Source organism: Anolis carolinensis, chromosome 1 (genome assembly GCF_035594765.1).
Source record: "Anolis carolinensis isolate JA03-04 chromosome 1, rAnoCar3.1.pri, whole genome shotgun sequence".
Lineage (NCBI taxonomy): Eukaryota > Metazoa > Chordata > Lepidosauria > Squamata > Dactyloidae > Anolis > Anolis carolinensis.
This window is the reverse complement of record NC_085841.1, coordinates 101,415,202-101,441,156: the sequence shown is the minus strand read 5'-3', so window position 1 is coordinate 101,441,156 and position 25,955 is coordinate 101,415,202. Positions and strand designations below refer to the sequence as shown.

The following is a 25,955-nucleotide window of genomic DNA, read 5'->3' as shown; positions in this document are numbered from 1 at the left end:
AACCTTGCGGGACCCCACAGGTCAAAGGCCAGGGGTCTGAGCAGGTGTCCCCCAGCTTCACCAACTGGGAACGGCCCTCCAGGAAGGACTGAAGCCACGACAGAGCCATGCCCCCAAGGCCCATCCCGGAGAGCCGTCCCAGAAGGATACCATGGTCGATGGTATCGAAAGCCGCTGAGATGTCCAAGAGAACCAGCAGGGTCACACTCCCCCTGTCCAGCTCCCTGCGGAGGTCATCCACCAAGGCGACCAAAGCCGTCTCAGTACTGTGCCCAGGTCTAAAGCCAGACTGCGATGGGTCCAGAAAATCGGTGTCATCCAGGAAACCCTGGAGCTGCGAGGCAACCACCCGCTCCAGGACCTTGCCCAAGAAAGGGAGGTTCGAGATTGGTCTGTAGTTGTTTAGAATGGCCGAATCAAGGGAGGCCTTCTTCAATATAGGCCTCACTATGGCCTGTTTGAGGACAGATGGAAATTTGCCTTGATCCAAAGAGGCATTAATTATCATCACAAACCACTCTACCAACCCTCCTCTGGCCGATTTAATTAGCCACGAGGGGCAAGGGTCTGCAGAGCAAGTGGTCGCTCTCACCGCCCCAAGGATCCTGTCCACGTCATCCGGGCGAACAAGCTGAAACGAATCCCACAAGTTCGAACAGACAGGTGCCTCAGTTACCTCCTTTGGCATTGCAACAAAACTAGCATCCAAGTCGAAGCGAGTCTGAGCGACTTTGTCTGCAAAGTGGTGCGCGAACTCGCTGCACCGAGTTGCCGAGTCTTCGGGTGCCCCTCCCCCCTCAGGAGGGTGAAGGAGCTCCCTGACGACCCGAAACAACTCCGATGGTCTGTTAGTTGCAGACGCTATGCGGGCAGTCGTGAAGGTCTTCCTGGCTGCCCGCAAAGCCGCGGAGTAGGCCCTAATAGCGGCTCTAGCCCGTGCTCGGTCAGAAACGCTACGAGTTTTCCGCCAGTGGCACTCTAGTCCCCTCCTCGAGCGCTTCATCACTGCCAGCTCCTCCGTGAACCAGGGAGCCGAAGTGACTCTTCGCAATGAGAGGGGACGTTCGGGGGCGATCATGTCAATAAGGTATCTGCTCACTGGGTTCCCCAGTGGCTCACACTTTTCTAGAAGCAGGAACGAGTCAAATGCTCTCAGGCTCTATTGACAATGTGTCATGGAAACTAGGAGGACTTTTCAACAGACTGATCACACAGGATGAAAGCTGGGTCAATCACTATGATCATGAGACTAAAGTCCAGTTAATTCAATGGAAGCATCATGACTCAACGCCTCCAAAGAAGGTACGTGCCCAACTCTTGGCAGGCAAGGTCATGCTCACAGTATTTTGGGACCAGCATGGAGTAGTATTGATAGATTTCCTAGCAAAGAATACCATGATCACTATGCTTCACTGCTTAAGCGGCTGAGGGGGGAAAGGAAGGGGCCTGAGGCTGTGAGGAATGGTGGGAGTTGAAGTCCAAAACACCTACAGGGAGGGCCCAAGTTGGCCCAGGCTTGTAGTCTTTCAGATGATTTGGACATCAACTCCTAGGAAGCTCGGCCGCTTTGGCTAACGATTAGAGACCCAAAATACCTGGAAGACCAGAATGTTGCAAACCACTGTTGTAAATGCACCCCTTTCGTTCTGATTAGGCGCCTCGCAAATCAAAACAGAACTCCACTTCCCAGCGCGCCTCTGCATCCGGCTCACCATCCCGCGGCCTCAGGAAGGCCGCGCGCTGCATTGTGGGACTCGTAGTCTTCGCGAGGGACGCCGGCTGAGGCCCTAAGGTGAAGGTGATCTGGGGGAGCCGTTGTGTGTTGTCAGCAAAGCTCTCCTCCCGTCCTCCCTCCCTCCCTCGACAGGAGGGTTAGCGCGCGGAGGGAGGGGGGCCTCCTGGGCGGAATGGCCTCGTGCGTGTCGCCCCTGGTTACCGGGAGCTGCTGCCTCGCGCGGGCCGCCGCGCGGCACGCCGCTCGCCGGGCTCAGGCCTCCGTCGCTTTGAGGAAAGGTCAGTGAGTGAGTGAGTGCCCGGGAGGACAGCTGACATCTTCAGAGCAGGGGCACAGGCAGCAAAACAAACTCCTCGGGGGTGTCAGCCCTTCCCTATCCAAAGCTAGATAGATATACAGGAGTACTTCACAACCTCTGAGGATGTCTGCCATAGATGTGGGCGAAACGTCAGGAGAGAATGCTTCTGGAACATGGCCATACAGCCCGGAAAACACACAACAACCCATAGATAGATAGTTATGGCTGGAATTGCACTTACAAATGTACCTGTTCTGACTTAACATTCACATTCAACTTCAGAACAAACCTACAGAATCTATGTGTTTTCGAAGGCTTTCATGGCCAGGATCACAGGGTATGTCTTTCGGGCTGTGTGGTCATGTTCCAGAAGTATTCTCTATGCCTGCCATAGATGTGGGCGAAACGTCAGGAGAGAATGCTTCTGGAACATGGCCACACAGCCCGGAAAACATACAACAACCCTACAGAATCTATCTTGCCTGTAGCTTGGGGACCGCCTGTGTATGGCAGTGTAGATCCAGCCTAGGCATTTTCAAAGGCTTTCATGACTGGAATCACTGGGTTGCTGTGAGTTTTCCGGGCTGTATGGCCATGTTCCAGAAGCATTCTCTCCTGACGTTTTGCCCACATCTATGGCAGGCATCCTCAGAGGTTGTGAGCCACATCTATGGCAGGCATCCTCAGAGGTTGTGAGGTACTGTATATTTACCACACTGTTATTATTTATTTTTTTAAATTATTGTATTGCTGTATTTAAACTGTTTAGTGTAGGCAGATGTTAGCCGTCTTGAGTCCCCATGGAGTTAAAGGTGGGATATAAATATAAAGATAATCATAATAATAATAATAGACTTATGGTGACCCCACAAATGAGAGACCTCCAAGTTCCTCTATTGTCAACAGTCCTGCTCAGGTCTTGCAGGTTCACAGATACGGCTTCCTTGAATGAGTCAACCCATCTATAATCCAGTCTTCCTCTTTTCCTACTGCCTTCTGCCTTATCAAGGGTCACAAGTATTGTCTTCTCTAATGAATTATATCTTCTCATGTTATGGCTAAACATTTTCAAGATCCATCTACCCTGCCATATAAACTCCAGATTATCTGATTTGAACTGGATTTTATGGCAGCGTAAACTCATATAATCCAGTTCACATAAAATACTCTGGATTATCTGATTTGATATTCTGGATTATATGTCAGTGTAGATCCAGGTTCCGTTCAATTATCTTGACTTCTCAGAAGAGATCAGGCTTCCTCTAAGTGCACCTTCTTCAGCTTCTAAAAGTGTAGGTTACTTCTTGTCCATCTTTAATTGCTTAAAGAGTTTCAACTGCCATCCATTGAGCCTTCTCTTTCTTTTTTGGCTGAAGACAATGACTTTTTGCATGTTTTTCTGACAATGTTTCTGGCTTTGTTCCTGGCTTGTTCTGAGTTCCCAGTCATTTAAACTTAATGGTGCAAATTAATTTTTACATTACCCTTAAATTGCTTTGGGTATATTGTTCAGGTTGTGTTTTTGACATGATGCTTGGTTTAGTGTCCTTCTTTAGCTTTATTCTAATGCTTGATATTAGCAGTTAATGGTCTGTACCATAAACTGCCTTTGGTCTTGTTTTAGCAGAGAGAATGGAGCTTCCATTTCCAATAAGGATTATTCTGTTTGATTTCTATATTAGCATCAAGTGATGTACATATATACATCAATCTTTTTAGCTGCTCAAAGAATGTGTTTTTGATCAAACAAATTCTTGGCTTTACAAAATGCAGTGTTTCACTTACCTTCTTTGTTTCTGGATCCTAGGTGAATTTTTCCTAAAAATTTTTATTCTTATCTGTTTCCTACTTTTGTATTTCTATCACCTATTATTTCCTGCTTTAGTGTGCCCCCCAGATTGGTTCTGAAAGACTGAGAAATTGCCTGGGGCCACTTTTCAGGGAGCGTGGAGATTTGCATTGGGAAGCGGAGAAGAAAATATATTCTGTTAATGTGCGATTGAGTGAATGCCAATGTGCCTATAATTTACTAACTGTTGTACACAGATTAAAAACAAGATAATCCTACCCACAAGGTCTAAAACAAGGAAGGACTGACTTTTGGCTTATGAGATCTCGCTTGTGTTTTCTTGGAACCATCAAGATTACTCAATCAGTGTGTGGCAGAAAGTGCACACACTTAAAATTAAAATCCCATGCTAAGCGGTGGCAGAACTAAGCGGATCTTGTGGTGATTTTTTACCCAAATGAATTCATGACTACTATAAGATTTCAGCATTTTGCAAATCAGCCAAAGACTTATCAATAGATCTTGATTTGTTCTTTACTCCACTTTGATCTAAAGTGTGCTGGCTTCAGGCACTTCATATATATCTCCTAAAATACAAGTGAGCCTTAAGAAGTATCTGCATCCCCACACACTTTTCCTTAGAGAAGGAAAGATTCTACCCGGTTTCCCCTAAAATAAGACATCCCCAGAAAATAAGACCTAGTAGTGGTTTTGCTGAATTGCTAAATATAAGGCCTCCCCTGAAAGTAAGACCTAGCAAAGTTTTTGTTTGGAAGCATGCCCGCCGAACAGAACACCAGAGCATGCAGGATCGGTAAATGTATGTACCATAGAGTGTTATACATGGAAATATTGGTAGTAGCAAGACATTCCTGATAGGATTCACAGTTTGTCTGGTTATGCTGGTTTGTGATGACAACTATTGTACAGTATATAATAAATGTTCATTTTTTTTTGTTCACAATAAATGTGAATTCTTCTTCCTGGAAAAATAAGACATCCCCTGAAAATAAGACCTAGTGCATCTTTGGGAGCAAAAATTAATATAAGACACTGTCTTATTTTCAGGGAAACACGGTAGTAGAGGCTAGTACGAGGGTTGAATGAAAAGTAATGCCTCCACCTTCGTAACTCCTCAATGGATGGCAGTACTGATATGCAGCAGGTACTGGCTTGTTCCGTAGACTCTCCTCTACAGTTCCATTTGGCGAGAAGCCTTAGCATTGTACGGTTGTGTTGTTAAAGTGCAAAGTATGGAACCCTGCACAAACGGTTGGTCAATGCGACTTAAGAAACGTGCAGTCATTGAATTCTTGACAGCAGAAGGTGTCACCCCAAAGGAGATTCATCAGAGAATGCAAGCTGCTTATGTTGATTGTGTTGATGTGAGTACTGTGCATCATTGGGCAAGTAAGTTTAAAGATGTTGAGGTGGGAACATCTGACTTGCATGACAAACAAAGAGTTGGACATCTTGTGACAGCAGCCACTGCGTTTCACAAGCAAAAGGTTGACAGATTGATTCAGGACAATTGTCGTATCACTCAGAGGCAAATTTCAAGCATAATCGGCATTTCACAAGAACGTGTGGGTCACATTATTGCTTTGCTTGGCTATCGGAAGATCTGTGCACGATGGGTACCCAGGATGCTGACGCCTGAAATGAAAATACACAGACTTGAAATTTGCCAGGAACTCCTCTCACGTTACGAAAATGAAGGTGATGCTTTTCTCCATTCAATTGTGACAGGGGATGAAACATGGGTACATCATTACGACCCGGAGATGAAGCGTCAGTCTATGGAATATCGACACAAAGACTCGCCCCAGAAAAAGAAATTCAATACACAGCCCTCAGCTGGAAAAATCATAACGACAGTGGTCTGGGAGGCAGATGGTGTTATCCATGTTAATTTCTTTGAACATGGAATGACAATAAATTCAGAGCGTAACATCACAACACTGCGAACTTTGAAATGATGGCTAACAAGGGTCCAAAAGGAAAAGGGAAATGTTTTCCTGCAGCATGACAATGCCAGACCACACAGTTCACATGCCACCACAGCAGAACTTCAGAGACTGACTGGATCTCACCACCGTACGTCATCCTCCATCCAGTCCAGATTTAGCACCGTCTGACTTCCATCTGTTCCTGATAATGAAAGAAGATCTGTGGGAACATCATTATGCTTCTGATGAAGACGTTGAGAGAACTGTGAGATGCTGGTTGCGGAAACAGTGTCGACTTCTTCCGTGATGGCTTCAGAAAACTCGTTCATCGTTGGCAGAAATGTATCCATTTGCCAAGTGATTATGTGGAAAACTGAATAGTGGTAGTTCAAGAGCACATTCTAAGGATTATTCCTGTGTTTGATTTATTAAAATATTCCCATCCAAACCCAAGTAACGAAGGTGGAGGCATTACTTTTCATTCAACCTTCGTATTTCAGAGCCTTTGCAAGTATATAATCCTGTTTGGAATGCTAGTTATGTTGTCAGCACCTGTGTGTAGCATAAATTAAAATTCAGAACATAGCCCTTTTGTGCCATTTATTTATTCTACATCCTGCCTGTTTCAAATATTGGCATTAAGGTGGCTTACAAATACAAAATACAGTTAAAACAACATATAATACAAGTGTTTTACAATCTAAATATTAAAATACTGAAAACAGTGTAAAATGAATGTACAATGTAATATAATGGATTCCAAACCCAAGTAAATAGTGTAGTTCTATTTAAATGAAAATGTATTTCTGTGCTGAAAAAAAGAGATTGAACAGAGGATTGACCTACCCCTATGAAAGGGAGCTCCACAGCTTGGAAAAAACCATCACCTGGGTTTCATCTACATCTATATATATAAAATGATAAAGTTGTTTGCGCAGTGACTATAACAACAAAACTAAACATCCCAGAAATACGAAATTTGGCAACACAATGCAAAAGGCTTGCCTCCAGGTTACAACAACACAACCACACCACAAAACCACAATCCAGACCCACAAAACACACAACAACGCATCATGCGATAACAACACAACTAAACGCCCCAGAAATACAAAACTTGGCAACAAAATGCAAAAGCCTTGCCTCCCAGTTGTAACAACACAACCACACCACAAAACCACACAGGACCCACAAAACTCACAACAACGCATTGTGACTATAACAACACAACTAAACGCCCCAGAAATACGAAACTTGGCAACACAATGCAAAAGCCTTCCCTCCAGGTTGTAACAACACAACCACACCACAAAACCACAAACCGGACCCATAAAACTCACAACAACACATCGTGACTATAACAACACAACTAAACGCCCCAGAAATACAAAACTTGGCACACAACTAAACGCCCCAGAAATATAAAACTTGACAATACAACGCAAAAGCCTTTTCTCCTGGTTGTAACAACACAACTACACCACAAAACCACAATCCGGACCCACAAAATTCACAACAACGCATCGTGACTATAACAACACAACTAAACGCTCCAGAAATACAAAATTTGACAAAACAACGCAAAAGCCTTGCCTCCCGGTTGTAACAACACAATCACACCACAAAACCACAATCCAGACCCACAAAATTCACAACAACGCATCATGACTATAACAACACAACTAAACGCCCCATACGAAACTTGGCAACACAACACAAAAGCCTTCCCTCCCGGTTGTAACAACACAACCACACCACAAAACCACAACTTGACAACACAACGCAAAAGCCTTGCCTCCTGGTTGTAACAACACAACCACACCACAAAACACAATCTGGATCCACAAAACTCATAACAATGCATCATGACTATAACACCACAACTAAACGCCCCAGAAATACAAAACTTGACAACACAATGCGAAAGCCTTGCCTCCCGGTTGTAACAACACAACCAAACCACAAAACCACAATCTGGACCCACAAAAGTCACAACAACGCATCGTGACTATAACAACACAACTAAACGCCCCAGAAATACGAAACTTGGCAACACAACACAAAAGCCTTCCCTCCTGGTTGTAACAACACAACCACACCACAAAACCACAATCTGGACCCAAAAAACTCACAACACATTGTGACTATAACAACACAACTAAACAGGATGGCCATCTGTCTGAGGGGTTTGGGTGGGCTCTTCCTCCATGACAAAAAGAAAGGGGTTGGACTGGATGCAAACTACAAATCCCAGCCCCCCATGGCATGGAGTCCATGCATTTCAATTAGAGGCCTCTTCCTTTTCCCTTTCCCCGCCATCCAACCCATTGACCCAGTTCCATGGCTCCGCAGGCAGGAAAGGCTGGGACAGATAGAGTGAAGGAAGGAGGGAGGGAAGGGAAGCGAAGGAACGCCAAGGACAAGAGCCCTCCCTCTCTGCCCGGAAGGCCAAGAGCAAAAGGGAGTGAAACACAATTGATCTGGTTATATTTACCCTCCTTTCTGACCAGTGTGTTCTTATCAGCAAGCTCAAGATTGGAGCAGAGAAAGGGAACAGGATAGGAATAAAGGAAACAAGGAGAGCACCCACTCTATCTATCCATCCACTCATCTATCCATCCACTCACCCACTAATAATAAACACCTACACAGGCAAGAATCAGCCATGCACTGAGTCTACAAGGCCATTCAGTGCTCATCCACCTCCCCAATTCACACTTGGCCTCCAAAAAAACAATTACAATAATAACAATGACAACAACAACAATAAGAATCAACACCATCACAGGCAAGAAGCAGCCAGGCACTGAGGTTGAGAGGCCAGTCAGTGCTACACTGGGCCTCCAAAAAACAATACAGTAGCATCTAACTTATCCAGCCTTCATGACCACTACAACAACAACAATAATAAACACCTACACAGGCAAAACAAAAAAAAGACTATTGTACCACAATAAGATGTAAACCTCACTCAGCAGAATCAGACATCACGATTAACAACAAACCAAAGACAACAGGGATTTCAAGCAATTATCAATCAACACAAAAATTGAAGAAGGTAACAGACTTCAAATACTACTACTAATGTGAGTATAAAGAAGAGTGGAGGTCACAGCATAAATACAACCTAATGTAGACTGACCAACACCACCAGACTAAGCCACAGCAACGCGTGGCCGGGCACAGCTAGTCTATATATATAAAAAGGTAATGACCTGGGGGCCATGAAGTAAGCAACAAAACTAAATGCCCCAGAACCTCGAAACTTGGCAAGAGAACCCAGCCACTAGGTTCCTGGAACAAAACCCAACATCTGGAAATGAACAGGGACCCAAAAAAAGCCAAAAAACAGAAAAAAAATCGATCTGCGCATGCATCAAACACAAACCGGCGCGCGCTCAGCAACCCCTCCCCCAATCGACGCTCCCGCACGAGCCTCTAAAAGCCGTTCCATCCATCTTTGCCACCATCCCTGGCTGTATATATTCTGTGGAAAGCTTCTGTTTACAATGTGCAGCCTAGCAGTACCTGGCAATGCAGGAGTGCCTTCAGGGAGATCTACACCAGGCCTGGCCCAACTTCGGCCTTCCCTCCAGGTATTTTGGACTTCAACTCCCACAATGCTTAGCTTTGGGAAGTGCGGGCAAGACCAATGGCACCCTCCCTGTCGGTGCCAGGGGGCAGTGGCGTCACTGTGCGTGTGTGGGGGCGTGGCCACACGAGGGACCGCCCGCCTGCTGCAGGCACCACGACAACAGCAGCAGCGGGGTCCAGTTCAGCCATGGCGGGGGTGCAGCACATGAAGGTGGCCAATGAGTGGCACAGCAAATCATCACCCAGCGGGGGGCCTCCACCAGACCCCGGTAACCCCAGCCTGCCCCACATGGCAGGGTTAACCCACTTCCATACCACTGTAGCTTCTCTGGCTCAATGCTAATAGGAACCTGGGAGTTGTAGTTTTATAAGGCCTCCAGCCTTCTCTGGGCACATCAGCACTATAGGATTAACCCGGTTTGAAACCGCTTTAATTGACCTGACTCAATGCTAATGGGACTCGGGGAGTTGTAGTTCTGCAAGGTCTCCAATCTTTTTTGTGTGCATCTACACTAGGCCTGGCCTGTGAGGAATTATGAGAGTTGGAGTCCAAAACACCTGGAGGGAGGGACCGAGTTGGCCCAGGCCTCATCTACACTATGGGATTAACCCACTTTCATACCACTTTAAGTGTCCATGGGAGTTGTAGTTTTATAAAGACTCCAGCCTTCTCTATGTGCATTGACACTATGGGATTAACCCAGTTTGATACCACTTTAACTGTCCAGACCCAATGCTAATTGAATCCAGGGAGTTGTAGTTTCGCAAGATTTCCAGACTTCTCTATATGCATTTACACTATAGGATTAACCCACGTTGAAACCATTTTTCACTGCCCTGGCTCAATGCTAATGGGACCCTGTGAGTTTTAGTTCTACAAGGTCAGACAGCCAGGGTTCAGTTAGGCCTCTTCCATACTGCCTATAAAATACAGATTATCTCATTTGAACTGGATTATATGGAGGTGTCCCCCTCGATGGATTGTCACCTTGCCGTGGTGAGGGGGCTTGCGTGTTCCGATGAACCTGTGGGCACAACCACTGGAGTGATGCACTCCCAGGAGTGGCCGCAGGGGAGGTTCCAGACCAAACACAATCCGAAGACCCAAAGACCTCAACGGCGGAGCAGGCAGAGGATAACATGGTACATGTTACAACGGCTGTGAAGGCGGAAGAAGGCTGCAACAGACTGAGAAGCCGCTCTCATTGTGTTAACCACACCACTGCTGGAACCTCACTCTGTGAAGACTGTGTGTTGACCGGCCGTGCACCGACCTCCACACATTAAAAAAAATCACGCACAGGCGTCTTCCAACAAAAATAAAAACAAACCTACAAAAGTCCCATGGCGATCAGCGAGTGGCGACGGGGGCAGGACTGTGAAATCTGGAAGCCCCTAGTCACAGACTGGCACATGGGCGGTGGATATGGACTCAGTCGTTCTACCTCAAGGACCGAGGCAGTTGAATAGTCCGGCAGCTGTATCCATGACTGAGCAGCCCTTTTTAGGATCCGCTCTGCTCACCCCACACGGGGAAGGGGCTAGAAAAGGTGCCCTAAACATAGTCTGCCTCTCCTACCCTGACTGGACTGCCACGTCCAGAGGGGTCACCACTCTGCGGCCAAAAAAGAGAAATGAACTTTGGAACATGGAACGTACGGACACTGTTGGATAACACTGACAGTGAACGCCCCGAACGCAGGACTGCTATTGCAAGGGAGCTGGGACGCTTTAAGATCGACATAGTAGCCCTTCAGGAGACCCGGAGAGCAGGAGAGGGACAGCTGAAGGAAGAAAAGGGAGGCTACACCTTCTTCTGGAAGGGACTGCCTGAAGAAGAGCGAAGAATACACGGAGTTGGCTTTGCTATCAGAAATGACCTGGTGAAGCACCTGACTGAAGCACCCACTGGCATCAATGAACTACTTTCAACCCTCCGAATTAACCTTGCCAAAAACCAACAGGCAACCATCATATGCGCCTATGTACCAACTCTAGATGCTGACGAAGACATCAAGGAAAATTTTTACTGTCAGCTGGACACCATCCTATCGGAGATATCTAAGGAGGACAAAATCATTCTCCTGGGGGACTTTAATGCAAGAGTCGGAAGGGACTCCAACCTGTGGCCAGAGATCATAGGAAAAGACGGGGTCGGAAACAGCAACTCAAATGGCATCTTGCTTCTCACCAAATGTGGAGAGCACAACCTTGTCATCACCAGAAAAACAAGCTCAAGACATCATGGAAGCACCCTCGGTCAAAGCATTGGCACCTCTTGGACTATGTTATTACACGTGCCAGAGACCTCCGCGATGTGCTTCTCACAAGAGCCATGACAGGTGCTGATGACTGCTGGACAGACCACAGGTTAATCCGATCCATGATGGCTATCAAGATCGCCCCCAAACGCAGACTCCAAGGAAGAAAAACAAGGCGCAAAATGAACACCCAAGCCCTTCAGGAGTCTTCCAAATGAGCCCTTCTCCAAACAACACTCAAGGTTCATCTACCCACAGAACACCCCGAAAATGTTGAGGAACATTGGAACAAACTGAAGACCTCCATCATCACAGCCTGCGAAGAAACCATTGGATACCAAACTAAGAAACATCAAGACTGGTTTGATGATAATGACAAAGTGTCACGCCCTGGCAGCTAGAGCACTAGGAACCAATACACGGAGGCCAATAACAGTCTAATATCTTTATTAAGGGATTAATATTTTAGAACAAAAATAAGCAGAGTATATAGTTCAGTTATAGACCTTTCAGAGAAGGTCAAATATAGTCCAATAGAGTATTGTCCAGTATATAATATTAGAGTTCAAAGTTATAATCCAAACCGAAACACACTCAAACTTCCAAGCAGTTTGAGTGGGGATAAAACGTCCAAGATTTTTCTAGAGTCAAAGTAAGTCCAAGGCAAAGGATTGAAGACAAGACTGGATACTTGACACGAAGATGCAAGGCTGGAAACACGGTGAAACAGGACAAGAAACACGGCAAGGCAGGACACAATGAGACTGGAAGTTAGCGGACCTAAACGCAGTCCACACTTGGCTGGAACCAAAGTTAATCCTTCAAACTGACTTGTTGACTCCGCACGGATTAGTCAGTGCGGGGAACTTTTAAAGAACTTCAATTCTCCCTACAAAGCAGGTGTCCAAAGCTCCTTTTTCCAAGGGAAAAGAACTGAAACAACATCTTCGTCCAGATGCGATCCTCCCTGAGAATTCTCAGAGGAAACGAGCTAATTAACCCCCTCTCTGGCCGCTAATCTGGCGCTTCTTCGTGTTTGCGATTTTTCTAAACAGCCAGCTTCCAAAAACTCCCTTCTCGCAAAGGGGGGAGAGGTGCTGGGAATAAGTGTCTGTTCAAGGTCCTGTTTAATGAGCTCCGAGCTAGAATTGTCAACAAAAGGCATCTGGACAGGAACAATTTCTTGCTGAAGCGGCAGAAATCCCGCTTCTTCATCACTGTGATCCACAATGGTGCCAGGGTCACGACCTAGAGGGCCATGGGACATCACACAAAGAGATCCAACAGCTAATTGATAACAAAAGGAAAGCCTTCCAAGCATGGCAGAGAGACACCAACTGTGCTGCCAAGAAAAAGATCTATGCCAGTGCAAAAGCTGAGGTCCAAAGAAGGACCAGAGAACTCAAGAACATCTGGTGGACAAAGAAGGCTGAAGAAATCCAACACCTTGCAGATACCCATGACGCTCAGGGATTTTTCAAAGCAACAAAGATCATTTATGGACCAAGAAACCATGACATACAGCCCCTACGCTCATCAGATGGAACCAAAATTCTGAAGGACAAAACATCAATTGCACTACGTTGGAAAGAGCACTACCAGAACCTGCTGAATTGCAGCTCCAATGTGGCCGAAGAGACCTTCTCACAAATCCCGCAACAACAAACCAGGGATGAGCTTGCAGCACTGCCTAGTTTGGAAGAAGTCAGCAATGCCATCAGCCAACAAAAAAACAACAAAGCCAGCGGACCTGATGGGATCCCTGCTGAAATCTTCAAAGAGGGTGGATGACCGAGAAAATCCCAGCAGACTTCAAGGATGGCACCATCATCACCCTTTTCAAGAAAGGGGGCAGAGCACACTGCGGGAACTATCATGGTATCTCCCTTCTAATGTCCGCCGGGAAAATCCTCGCAAGAATCCTTGCAAACCGCCTTCTCCCTGTCTCAGAAGACACCCTCCCAGAATCCCAGAATGACTTCCGTCCCTCCAGAGGAACAGTGGACATGATCTTCACTGCACGACAGCTCCAAGAAAAATGCAGGGAACAAAACCAACCTCTGTACATGGCATTCATTGACCTTGCAAAGGCATTCGACACAGTGAATCGCAGCGCTCTCTGGACCATCCTCCAAAAAATCGGGTGCCCTGACAAATTTGTGAACATCCTGCGGCTCCTCCATGATGACATGATGGCAACAGTCTTGGACAGCAACGGCTCCCAAAGTGACCCATTTAAGGTGGAATCAGGTGTCAAGCAGGGATGTGTTATTGCCCCTACCTTATTTTCCATCTTCATCGCTATGATACTTCACTTTGTTGATGGGAAGCTTCCCACCGGAGTGGAAATCATCTATCGGACAGATGGCAAGCTATTTAACCTCAGCAGACTGAAAGCCAAAACCAAGGTCACCACAACATCTGTTATGGAACTCCAATATGCTGATGACAACGTAGTCTGTGCGCATTCAGAAGAAGACCTACAAGCCACTCTAAACACCTTCGCAGAAGCATACGAGAAGCTCGGCCTCTCACTGAACATCGAGAAAACCAAATGTTGACCATTTCCGCTACCTTGGCAGCCACCTCTCCACAAAAGTCAACATCGACACTGAAATACAACACCGCCTAAGCTCTGCGAGTGCAGCATTTTTCCGTATGAAGCAGAGAGTATTTGATGACCGGGACATCCGTAGAGATACCAAGGTGCTTGTTTACAAAGCCATTGTCCTCCCAACCCTGCTCTACGCCTGCGAAACATGGACTGTCTACAGACGTCACACCAAACTCCTGGAGCGTTTCCATCAGTGTTGCCTCAGAAAAATCCTGCAACTCTCTTGGGAAGACAGGCGGACAAATGTCAGTGTGCTGGAAGAAGCAAAGACCATCAGCATTGAAGTGATGCTCCTACGCCATCAACTCCACCGGACTGGCCACGTTGTCCAAATGCCCGATCACCGTCTCCCAAAGCAGTTACTCTACTCCGAACTCAAGAATAGGAAACGGAATGTTGGTGGGCAGGAAAAGAGATTTAAAGATGGGCTCAAAGCCAACCTTAAAAACTGTGGCATAGACACTGAGAACTGGGAAGCCCTGGCCCTTGAGCGCTCTAATTGGAGGTCAGCTGTAACCAGCAGTGCTGCGGAGTTCGAAGAGGCACGAACGGAGGGCTTAAGGGAGAAACGTGCCAAGAGGAAGGAGCGTCAAGCTAACCCCGACCGGGACCCCTTCCACCTGGAAACCGATGTCCTCACTGCGGGAGACTATGCGGGTCAAGAATAGGTCTCTTCAGCCACCTAAGAACCTACCCCCAAGACACCAAGGATGGAAGACAATCGTCCTCGAGCTACGAGGGATCACCTAAGTAAGTAAAGTAATATGGCAATGTAGACTCAAGGCCCTTCCACACACCTACATCACCCAGAATGCCAAGGCAGGATAATCCACAGTATCTGATTTCAACTGGATTATCTTGAGTTCACAATGACATATAATTCAGTTCAGGGTGGATTTTAAATAGATGTTCAGAAGGGGCCTCATAGTATAATCAAGTTCTAAGCAGATAATATAGGATTATAAATATAATATATAATAATTACTATGGTATAATAATAAAGAACAATATCATCTCTAAAATCAGAACAGTAAATAAAGAGCAACACTATGAAAACAGGGAAATTCCACACAGGAAAAACCAGGGCCAGCTAACATCTCCCAACAAAGGATTCCCCCAGGCAGGAAGCAGTCAGGCTTGCAAGAAGCAAGGCTGTTCAGTGCTGTTCAACCTGGCCAACCAAGATTTCCCCTAGATAGAAAACCCCCAGGCTTTGAAACCATGAAGCTATTCCGTGCCATTCAACCTGCCCAAAGAAAGATGCCCCTATGTATAAGCGGCCAGGCTTTCAGGCAGCAAGGCTATTCACTGCTATTCCACCTGGCCAACAAAGGATTCCCATTAGCCACAGCAACGCGTGGCCGGGCACAGCTAGTTGCCATATAATGCAGTTTGAAACAAACTGAATTAGTGACGGTAATGGGACAGAGATAAAGCCCAGTATTTGTTTCTGAGGGAATCGTTCTTTGCACACTCTTTGTCTTCTATTGAAGAACTTTTTTCATATAGAGAGACAACATTTAGAGGTGGAAATTCTATTTATACACATTTAACTTGTATTAAAGGAGCTGAAAAGGTGCATAGTCTAAATCTATCAATAAAGCAGTCATTTGTAAGCCTTTGAGTGCATTTCTGTATTTTTAGAAATAAGTCCTATTGCATTCAGGGATTCCAAAGAAAATGTGACTTTAACTGCATGAAATCTTCCAGAACCATTCATTAATAGAGCATGCTGTACAGAAGGTTATAGAAAGCAGCTATATATCTTATCCTGTAATTAAAAACAATTTTCGCTTTCTGCCTCTTGTTGATCCCAAACACATATTCCCTACCTGGCTGATGCAGTGTGTCAGTTAAAGGTCTTTATTGCATGTATTGTCTTAATGAGACCTGTCTGACTTAGTACCTCTCTCCCACACTCCCAGGTTCAAGGTGGCATATCAACTATGTGTCTTTCTTGACAGTTTGGCAGTGCCTTTGACTTACAGAAAATGTTTGAGGATCTACATTCAGATTGTTGTCTTATAAGCAGTCCATGTCAGTCCACATGTTTGTTTTTAGAACTAGAAAGCTGTTTTTAGAACTACAACTCCAAGAATCCTTTAACCAGGGTTCTGAGCTTTGTTAATCCCATCCTATACATTTCCATGTTCTGGGGCAGTTAGATGTCATGTTGAAATTGCGTCTCAGCAATAACAATGCATGTTGTAAATAAAACCAGTCTTATACAGAGATAGTGTCAGGGTATGACTTCTGAGCCTAAAATTAGCTAACTACTGTGCAAGTTTAATGAGAACAAATGAGATAAGAATGTGGCTTATTATGTTTTCCTCCCTTGTTGACGATAAGAAAATCCCCGTGCTCTCTGTTTTTCTTTACTACAGCTTACACAGTTCAGGCAGCAGAGAAAGCAATCCCTGGTAATCTAACAGAAGCCAATTCCAAAGCCTTGTCGATTTGCAATGGACCTTTAGAACATTATGACTTTCTGATCAAAAACGAGGAACTGAAGAATGATGCGCAACAAAGGAAAGTCATACAATGCTTACAGAAGCTACACGAAAACCTTAAAAACTACAGCATTAGTCCAAAACACATATTCTCAAAGGTAAGGTACCATCATTAGAATTTATCTAAAATCTTCCATGTGCATGTTATGTTCCTTTCTCTGTCTCCTGACTGAAATACTTGTATGAATTGCATCAGCAAGCCCAGTTTACACATAAAAAGCTGGTTGGGACTAACATAAGAACAACAACAACAAAACTTGATTTATATACCGCTCTATCTCCCAGAAGACACTCAGGGCGATTTACACATAAGTAAGCATTCAATACCACATAGAACATACAATAAAAAGGTAAAGGTGTCCCCTGATGTTAAGTCCAGTCGTGACCGACTCTGGGGGTTGGTGCTCATTTCCATTTCTAAGCCAAAGAGCTGGCATTGTCCATAGACATCTCCAAGGTCATGTGGCCAGCATGACTGCATGGAACGCCGTTACCTTCTTGCCGGAGCGGTACCTATTGATCTACTCACATTTGCATGTTTTCGAACTGCTAGGTTGGCAGGAGCTGGGGTTAACAGCAGGCGCTCATTCCGCTCCCAGGATCTGAACCTGGGACCTTTTGGTCCGCAAGTTCAGCAGCTCAGCGCTTTAACACACTGTGCCACCAGGGCCCCCGAGAACATACAATAGCCCTGTAATAAAACATGAACATAATAACGATATATAAAAACACACCCCGAACTACTTTGCAAAGCAGAACTTGAGCTTTGTACCCTTATTAAACAAAACGTTGTAATATTATCTAACACCCTTCTAGATATAAATGATGGATATCTTGTGTTTTAATGGTCTATGACTGTACAACGCAGATTGATTGATTGTTTTGATTGATATATATAATTTTGTTTATATCTGTCGCTGCCACAAAATGAATTCTGACATATATTAACAGTTGAGATATTTATGTAAAAAGGGGCTCTTTCCTAATATTCTCAGTGTTGCTATGATGCCCATTTAAAGTCCAACCAGATCTTTCTAATTGTAGTGCAGTGGAAAAGTGGGAACTTTTGTTCATATGGGAGCACTTACTCTGTGCTGAGTATACTCTTGTGTTCATTGTGATTTGGAAAAAAAATATAAAAGAGCTATCTCTACCACTACCCCTGGCCTATTTCTGGGAATCCCAGTTTCATGTTGATGGTTTTACGTTGTACCATATCAGTTTATTTATATCACACCTATGCATTTCTAAAGTGGAAACCAGTATTTCACTTTTTGTCCAGTATGTCACCAGAACCAAAGGAATCTGTCCTGGCTAAATTTAAGGATTAATCACAGAATTCTCATTGATTGATGCTCCAATACATGCCTTGCAATGCATGTTTTCATCATTATTAAGCATATCTTCCACTAATCGTATCATCATAGGCTATCACTCGTGGCCAAATATGATTATCTTCCAACAATATCCAGCATTTTCACGTGTGTTACAGGTCTTTCTGAATACTCAGCTCACTGTTGCTCTTATTCTCAGTTCTTGGTGGTGCTGATTGTCTGCAAGCTGCATTCAGGTTGTTAAGCATCATAGGCTGCTTATTCAGTTTCACATTGATTTATTGGAAAGTTGTTGCTGATGACAGAACTGTTTGCCAGAATGTGGCAGAGTCATATTATAAACCCATTATAGACAGTGGATGATCCTATGACACTATTTTCACACCAGTTATCCTAGGTTCCTCTACCTGAAACTCTTCAGTGGTGTTTTTGAAAGCAGTAGCTGTGCTAATCTCTTGCAGCATAAAAAGAAGGATGAATTAAAAAAGGAATGTGGTTGCACCTTTAAGATTAACTGGTTTTTAGTTTAGCGTGAGTGTTCATGGACATATAAACCCACTTACTTTGTGATTTAAAGGGCCGCAACCTGTAACTCCCTTAATGAATGTCCAGGAAGGTTGAAATATTGGGATATATTTCTTATGTTAGATTTCTGCCCATTTTCCTCTTGCATATAGACTGGATTGTAGAGTGTAGAGCAGCATTGCTAATATCAGTTAGCATATATCACTTTGGAAGAGTAGCAAGTAAACACATCACTGATCTTATGAGTGATTAATAATAATAATAATAATAATAATAATAATAATAATAATAATAATAATAATAAAAATAAAAAACTTTATTTATTCCACCACCATCTCCCAGAGGGATTTGGCTCAAAAAACACTCAAGGTGTGACACAAAATACAAAATACAACAAGTGCAGAACAAAATATAGACAATAAACAGTCAACACAACATAAATTCACAGTACCTCCTGTTAAAAACAATAAAATACAGCAATTGCTGTAGATAAAACAGCAGTATTCAATCTCAGACTTGTAAAGTGCTAAAAAAGAGTCTCTTATAAGAGAGTCTAAACATGATCAAAGGCTTATGATGTTATGAGTTTCTGTAATATTGATTCCAGAGTAAATGTGGAGACGGAGTTGGCATCTAAGTTTGTGGCCTTTTATTTCCTTCGATGTTATGTATTCTGTTTTAAGTGAGTAATTGTTTAAGATGTGGGGACTGTCTAGGTCAATAATGGCCTGCCTTCCAGAGTTTGTGCAAGGACTGTTATTCTCCAGAATTGATTGTATTTCTTGTATACTCCACAGTTGGCCCAATAATATCACACATAACATCAGAGATGGATTTACTGGTAAAGCAAGTACCATCAGACCTCTGCATTCACTGGGTTTGGGGGGTACAAAACCCCCGCAAAAGTGAAAAACCACGAATAACAAAATTGCTCTATTTTTTGTCTGAAAGAACTTCTTTTTAGGAATTTCTAGTTTGAAATCTGTAGGTCCTCCAGCATGACTGGAAGAAGTTATCTATAGAATAATGCTGGAGGGCCTACAGATTTCAAACTAGAAATTCCTAAAAAGATGTTCTCTCACTATTATTATTGTGCCGTCCGCCAGACAATAAAAAAAAACTATAAAGCTGAAACGTGCCGTCCTTTATCCGGGCGAACTGCAAATCCCTATAAGCTGTCCTAAAAATATTGAGCGACTGAGTCTGGAAAACTTCAAAAAAAAAGGATGTTTATTCATACAAGGTTGTAAACTTGGCACAGATCTTAAAGTTACAGAAAATGAAACAAATTTCTATGGGTTTTAGTTACAGAATTATCCCTGGTTCCAGAAGGCAAAGGTGATTATATAACCACTACACCCTAATCACGCTGTCTATAATAGAAGGAGAAACTCTTTCCTTCCCTATCTTTACAGCAAAGATTAGTTCTAGAAGCGACGGAATAACCTTGCTCCTCTAATTAGATTTTCTATTCCAGATCAGTATAATTCAATACTTATCTAATTTGGATAGGCTTAGATTGGCCTGGTTTTGAGGATGATTTGTCCCAGTTAGCTTTGCACAGCTGCAGCACGTTGGAAGACTATAGCCAAAATGAGGCTCCAAAATGGAGACTAGACCCTGGTAAAAAAGGGCGGTCCTAAGATGTTGTACTCTTTGACCAGTCATTGCAAAGAAGACTGCAGCCAGCTCTTGCAGACTCCAAGCCACCTTTCCTGGGCCTTTGCAGCCAGAGGCTGAAACAAAATGTAAAGGAGGGAAAACAAACAAACGACCAATAGGTAAGGCAAACCATCGTCCTGGGGGACGGAACAATTATTATGCCCACATAAAGAAAAGACTACATATAATTAATGACAACAACAACAACAATAATAATTTATTACCTGCCTCTCCCTGTGGCTCAAAGCAGGCTACAACATCATAAAAATAAGAGATAAAACACCAATAAAAGACATACAACAAGATATACAGAGTTAAAATCCATGGAGGAACTGCAGATTAAAATTCACAACTTAAAATTGACTGAGTTGGCCTGACAGAAGAGATGGGTCTTCAATTATATCTTAAATTCTGACCACTGTCAAAGCTCTTCTGGAAGGTCACTCTAGAGTCTTGGAGCAGCTGATGAAATATATTAATATTAAAGTCTGTATTATTGCACATATAACAAAAAATAATCCTCTGAGATTTTTCAGCCCAGGGAAACTGACTTTTGGTAAACAGATTTATTGTTTTCAGCACTAATTGACCACTGTAAAGCTCTGAAAGACTTCTGTCTCCTCATCCAGCTCTTCGAAAATATGTGGCATGGGACATTATTTGGATCTTTCTGGATCCTATTACTAATTCCCTCTCTCAAAACTGTATAGATAACAGTGGGGAGGAAAGTATTCAGTCAGATACCAATTGTACAAGTTCTCCCACTTAAAAAGATGAGAGAGGCCTGTAATTGACATCACAGGTAGACCTCAACTATGAGAGACAACATAAGAAAACACATCCAGAAAATCATTTTTATCTGATTTGTCACAAATTTATTTGCAAATTATGGTGGAAAATAAGTATTTGGTCACCTACAAACAAGCAAGATTTCTGGATCTCACAGACCTGTAACTTCTTCTTTAAGAGGTTCCTCTGTCCTCTGTCCACTCATTACCTGTAGTAATGGCACCTATTTGAACTTGTTATCAGAATAAAAGACATCTGTCTACAACCTCAAGCAGTCACACTCCAAACTCCACTACGGTGAAGACCAAAGAGTTGTCGAAGGACACCAGAAACAAAATTGTAGCCCTGCACCAGACTGGGAAGACTGAATCTGCAATAAGCAAGCAACTTGGTGTGAAGAAATCATCCGTAGGAGCAATAATTAGAAAATGGAAAAGATACAAGACCACTGATAATCTCCCTCAATCTGGGGCTCCACGCAAGATCTCACCCCGTGGGGTCAAAATGATCACAAGAACTGTGAGCAAAAATCCCAGAACCACACGAGTGGACTTAGTGAATGACCTGCAGAGAGCTGGGACCAGCTTAGCAAAGGCTACCATCAATAACACACTACGCTGCCAGGGACTCAGATCCTGCAGTGCCAGACATGTCCCCATGCTTAGGCCAGTACATGTCTGCGCCAGACTGAAGTTTGCTAGAGAGCATTTGGATGATACAGAAGAGTATTGAGAGAATGTCATATGGTCAGATGAAACCAAAGTAGAACTGTTTGGCAGAAACACAACTCGTCGTGTTTGGAGGAAAAGGAATGCTGAGTTGCATCCAAAGAACACCATGCCTACTGTGAAGCATGGGAGTAGCAACATCATGTTTTGGGGTTGTTTCTCTGCAAAGGGACCAGGGCGACTGATCCGTATACATGAAATAATGAATGGGGCCATGTATCATGAGATTTTGAGTGCAAACCTCCTTCTATCAGCAAGGGCACTGAAGATGAAACGTGGCTGGGTCTTTCAGCATGATGATGATCCCAAGCACATCACCAGGGCAACGAAGGAGTGGCTTCGTAAGAAGCATTTCAAGGTCCTGGAGTGGTCTAGCCAGTCTCCAGATCTCAACCCTATAGAAAACCTTTGGAGGGAGTTGAAAGTCCATATTGCCCAGCAACATCTCCAAAAACATCACTGCTCTTGAGGAGATCTGCATGGAGGGATGGGCCAACATACCAGCAACAGTGTGTGCCAACCTTGTGAGGACTTACAGAAAACGTTTGACTTCTGTCATTGCCAATAAAGGATATATAACAAAGTGTTGAGATGAACTTTTGTTATGGACCAAATACTTATTTTCCACCATAATTTGCAAATAAATTCATGAAAAATCAGACAGTATGATTTTCTGGATGTGTTTTCTCATGTTGTCTCTCATAGTTGCGGTCTACCTATGATGTCAGTTACAGGTCTCTCTCATCTTTTTTAAGTGGGAGAATTTGTACAATTGGTATCTGACTAAATACTCCCCCCGCCCACTGTATGTTTAATAAAAGAGGGGTTAAAACAGCCCCGGCTCAGTTTACCTGTCCAAACGCATCTCCCTTTATGAACTACTGCAAAGACTAAAATTTTCTGGGGAGATCCTGCTTTCGGTCCCGCCACCATCACAAGTGCATTTGGCGGGGACAAGAAACAGAGTCTTCTCAGTGATTGCCCCTCAGCTATGGAACTCCCTCCCTGGCACGATTAGATCAGCCCCCTCCCTCCTATCCTTCAGAAAGATGGTAAAGACCTGGCTGTGAGACCAAGCCTTTGGGGCAGTGCAGTGAGGCAATAATAGGGAACCTACTTCGCTGACCGGAGCCAGCATGGTGTCCTGAGTTGGTTTAAATAGCTGATTTTAAAGTAGATAAAACTGATTTTAATGTTTGTGTATATTTATAATTATTTTATGTTCCAGCATGGAGTGTTTGCCATATATATGTTGTGCTTCGCCCTGAGTCCCCTTCGGGGTGAGAAAGGCGGAATATAAATGTTTCAAATAAATAAATAAATAAATAAAATCGCTCTGTACAGAAATTGATATTTATCTATAAAAGCAATGCTAAAACCAGTTATCTAAAGATGCTGCTGCATTTCTTTCTTTTCCCCCCTCCACTTCCATCTTCCTTTTTATAGAATAGTTCTACTATTTTTTCCAGTGTTCAGCTAGATAGTCAACTATGAACAAACATGAACTATGGAAGAGTGAAATTTGTGGAAATACTGATTGGAGCAAATGAGATATGCCAGGTATAACAAAGTGTTGACTATCGGGAATCTAAGGCTGTTGGGAGCATCCTTAGAAAGGTCTGTTCTTCATAACACTGATCAGCTTCACAGAGTCCCTGCAGAAGTCTTTTTAATTCTGTTTATTTGGAGATATTGGGGATTGAACATGAAAAGCATCAGATCTTTTGCTAAATAGATACTGGACTACATAAATTAAATTAACATTTTCAGCCACGTTTTATTTTAGTTCTAAGTGACCTCTTCAAGTCATTGCTTGAACATATTAATAGTTCGGAGGCGAAGAATCTGAGTGATCTGATAGGGGAAACAATGTTCTTTGCCGTACTTTGTAATGTGCTTCTCTTACTTGAAATGCAGTTTAGGAAACTCTCTGACTCCAAATGAGAACAAGACAATAGTAATTTGAATTAGTTTCCAATCTTGTGTTGTGTTTCCATGATTGTAAAAAAAATTGTCTTTCAAAATAACAAAATGAATACATTTGCAGAATATTATATTTGATCTCTGTATAATTGCATGAGCTGATGAGATCTGTCTTAATACTGTGTTGTTGTTTTATACCTGCATGGAATGCCATGCATGCCTAAAAACTGTTTTCCCCACTTGCTTTGGGAAAAGGAAAAAAAGTAATATAAAAAATCTAGCAGTTAAGAAAGACACCAAAAGAAACTCAAATATTTGTAAGTATAGCTGAAATCCAAAGAACTAGCTAAGGCTGTTTTAACTTCAAACAGTAAACGTCCCAGTTTCAAAAATTATTTACACACAGCTTCTGTGGAAGAAGTGGAGTTCTAAAGCCCTGATGGCTGCAAGAAGTTAACTAATTATTATTTGTTTGTTTATTTTGATATTGACCGACATCAATATTATCCAGATGCTTTTCAAAGTTGAAATATATATTGAGGTGGGTGAATTTTACAATATTTTTTTCTTTAAAAAAAACAAACAAGTGACTTTTTGTTGTATAGTACTGAACAATTTCTTGACAATTCCTGGCAACAAGTGCAAGATTATATTCTCACCTTCAAGGGGGAAAATGTTTCTTCCTTTTTCTCCCACTAAATCCTCCCCCCTGGAAGAGATGTAGTACTATAGTAAAATAGTGCACTCTCATACTATAAACTAAGAATTTTTGAAAAATATTAAGAGAGGACAAAATTTGAACTAAGTCATAATTTCACCTCAGCAAAATGTTTTTACATGCCTTCAAGTCCCAGGATAACTGGGGTAACAGTAGTGTTGTAGGATAATCCACTGTCTATTGTGTGTTTCTGTTTATATGAAACCCTGTCATAATAAATAAGTAATAAAATGCAGAAAACCTGAAGAGGAATTCTGATTCATTTCAAAACTTTGGTGTTTAATTGATTTCATCCATATCTGCAAATTTGCATCATTTTAAATTGTCTCAAAGTATTTTAACTGATTTTGATCTATTCTGTTTTAATATTCCTTTTGGTCTGTTTGCATTATTTGTAGTGTTTTGAACTGTTTATGCTGATTTTATTGTATGTTGCCCTGGTATGCTTGGATGGAGAGTAGGATATAAATATTTTAATAACTGTTATGACTATAATTGTAATCAGTCTTTTCTTAATTCACAGTGGTTTACAAAAAACAAACCTCCTAAAGGCCTTTATGTCTATGGCGATGTTGGTAAGTTTAAAGGTTTTATGATAAATTATGTCAAAAAAATTTTATTGCAAACTTTCATGAGCTGTATATAGTTAATAAAATCCAGATTTCCAATGCCATCAGTGGGACAATACCAGAGAAATAATTCTGGCTACCTGTATTTCATGATCATGCCCATCAAATATGAGTATTGAAAGACATTGAATTTATGAATCAACTCATATTAATATAGTTTTATTTCTTATCTACAAAAAAAGTTTATTTTGTGAGGCACAGCTTGCCTTTGAATGCTGGTTTCTAGTTTGCATATAGTTATAGCTACGGTATTTTCAATGCATTGCATTGATGAGTTTTCTAGAAACATCCAGCTCAGATCTTGGAAAATTTGTTTTTTAGATTATAATTCCTAGAATCCGGACTTTATATTCCGAAAAACTTAACCTTTTTGAAGATCTATCCTAGCTAATCACCATTGGAACCGAATACTGAACTATTTGGAATTTTTAAAAAGAAATAAAACGTGATGAGAAATGGATATTTATTCTCTGTAAACAATGTTTGAGGTGTTTCAAATGCAGGCAGTAATTACATTTGTTGTTTCCAATATAATACTTCAGATCTGAAAATACAAATGATTATATCCATGAAAACTGAAGTCTTGCTTCCCAAAGATAATGATTTTGTGCTGTTCAGATCATGGTTGTGATTTCATTAGCTCAGTGCTAATGAACAGTCATTACTGTAATCAGTACACGGTGTTTTAAATTAACAACCTGTTGGATTTTTTTTGAAGGTACAGGAAAGACAATGGTGATGGACATTTTTTATTCTCAGTTAGAAGTAGAAAGGAAAAAGAGAGTCCATTTTCATGGCTTCATGTTAGACGTGCACAAAAGTAAGTTTACATCTTTTTTTGCTTTCCCTTATTGCTTTGAATGCTTGCTTATAAGGCAATTTATCATAGTTCTCTTG

At 42.7% G+C, this 25,955-nt stretch overlaps 1 protein-coding gene across 2 annotated transcripts in view; it reads left to right on the top strand.

Annotated features, from left to right (window-relative positions):
• Positions 1–1,881: 1,881 nt before the first annotated feature.
• afg1l (AFG1 like ATPase) overlaps positions 1,882–25,955 on the top strand; it is a 101,858-nt gene continuing 77,784 nt past the window's right edge. Inside the window, exons 1-4 of one of the 2 annotated variants that reach the window (XM_003215634.4) lie at positions 1,882–2,013; positions 16,625–16,848; positions 24,953–25,004; positions 25,777–25,878. In XM_003215634.4, coding sequence (XP_003215682.1) covers positions 1,908–2,013; positions 16,625–16,848; positions 24,953–25,004; positions 25,777–25,878 — 484 coding nt within the window. In that variant the 5' untranslated portion in view covers positions 1,882–1,907. Of the gene's footprint in view, positions 2,014–16,624; positions 16,849–23,273; positions 23,349–24,952; positions 25,005–25,776; positions 25,879–25,955 lie in introns of those variants that run through there. The other variant, XM_062980072.1, reaches the window with a different exon arrangement.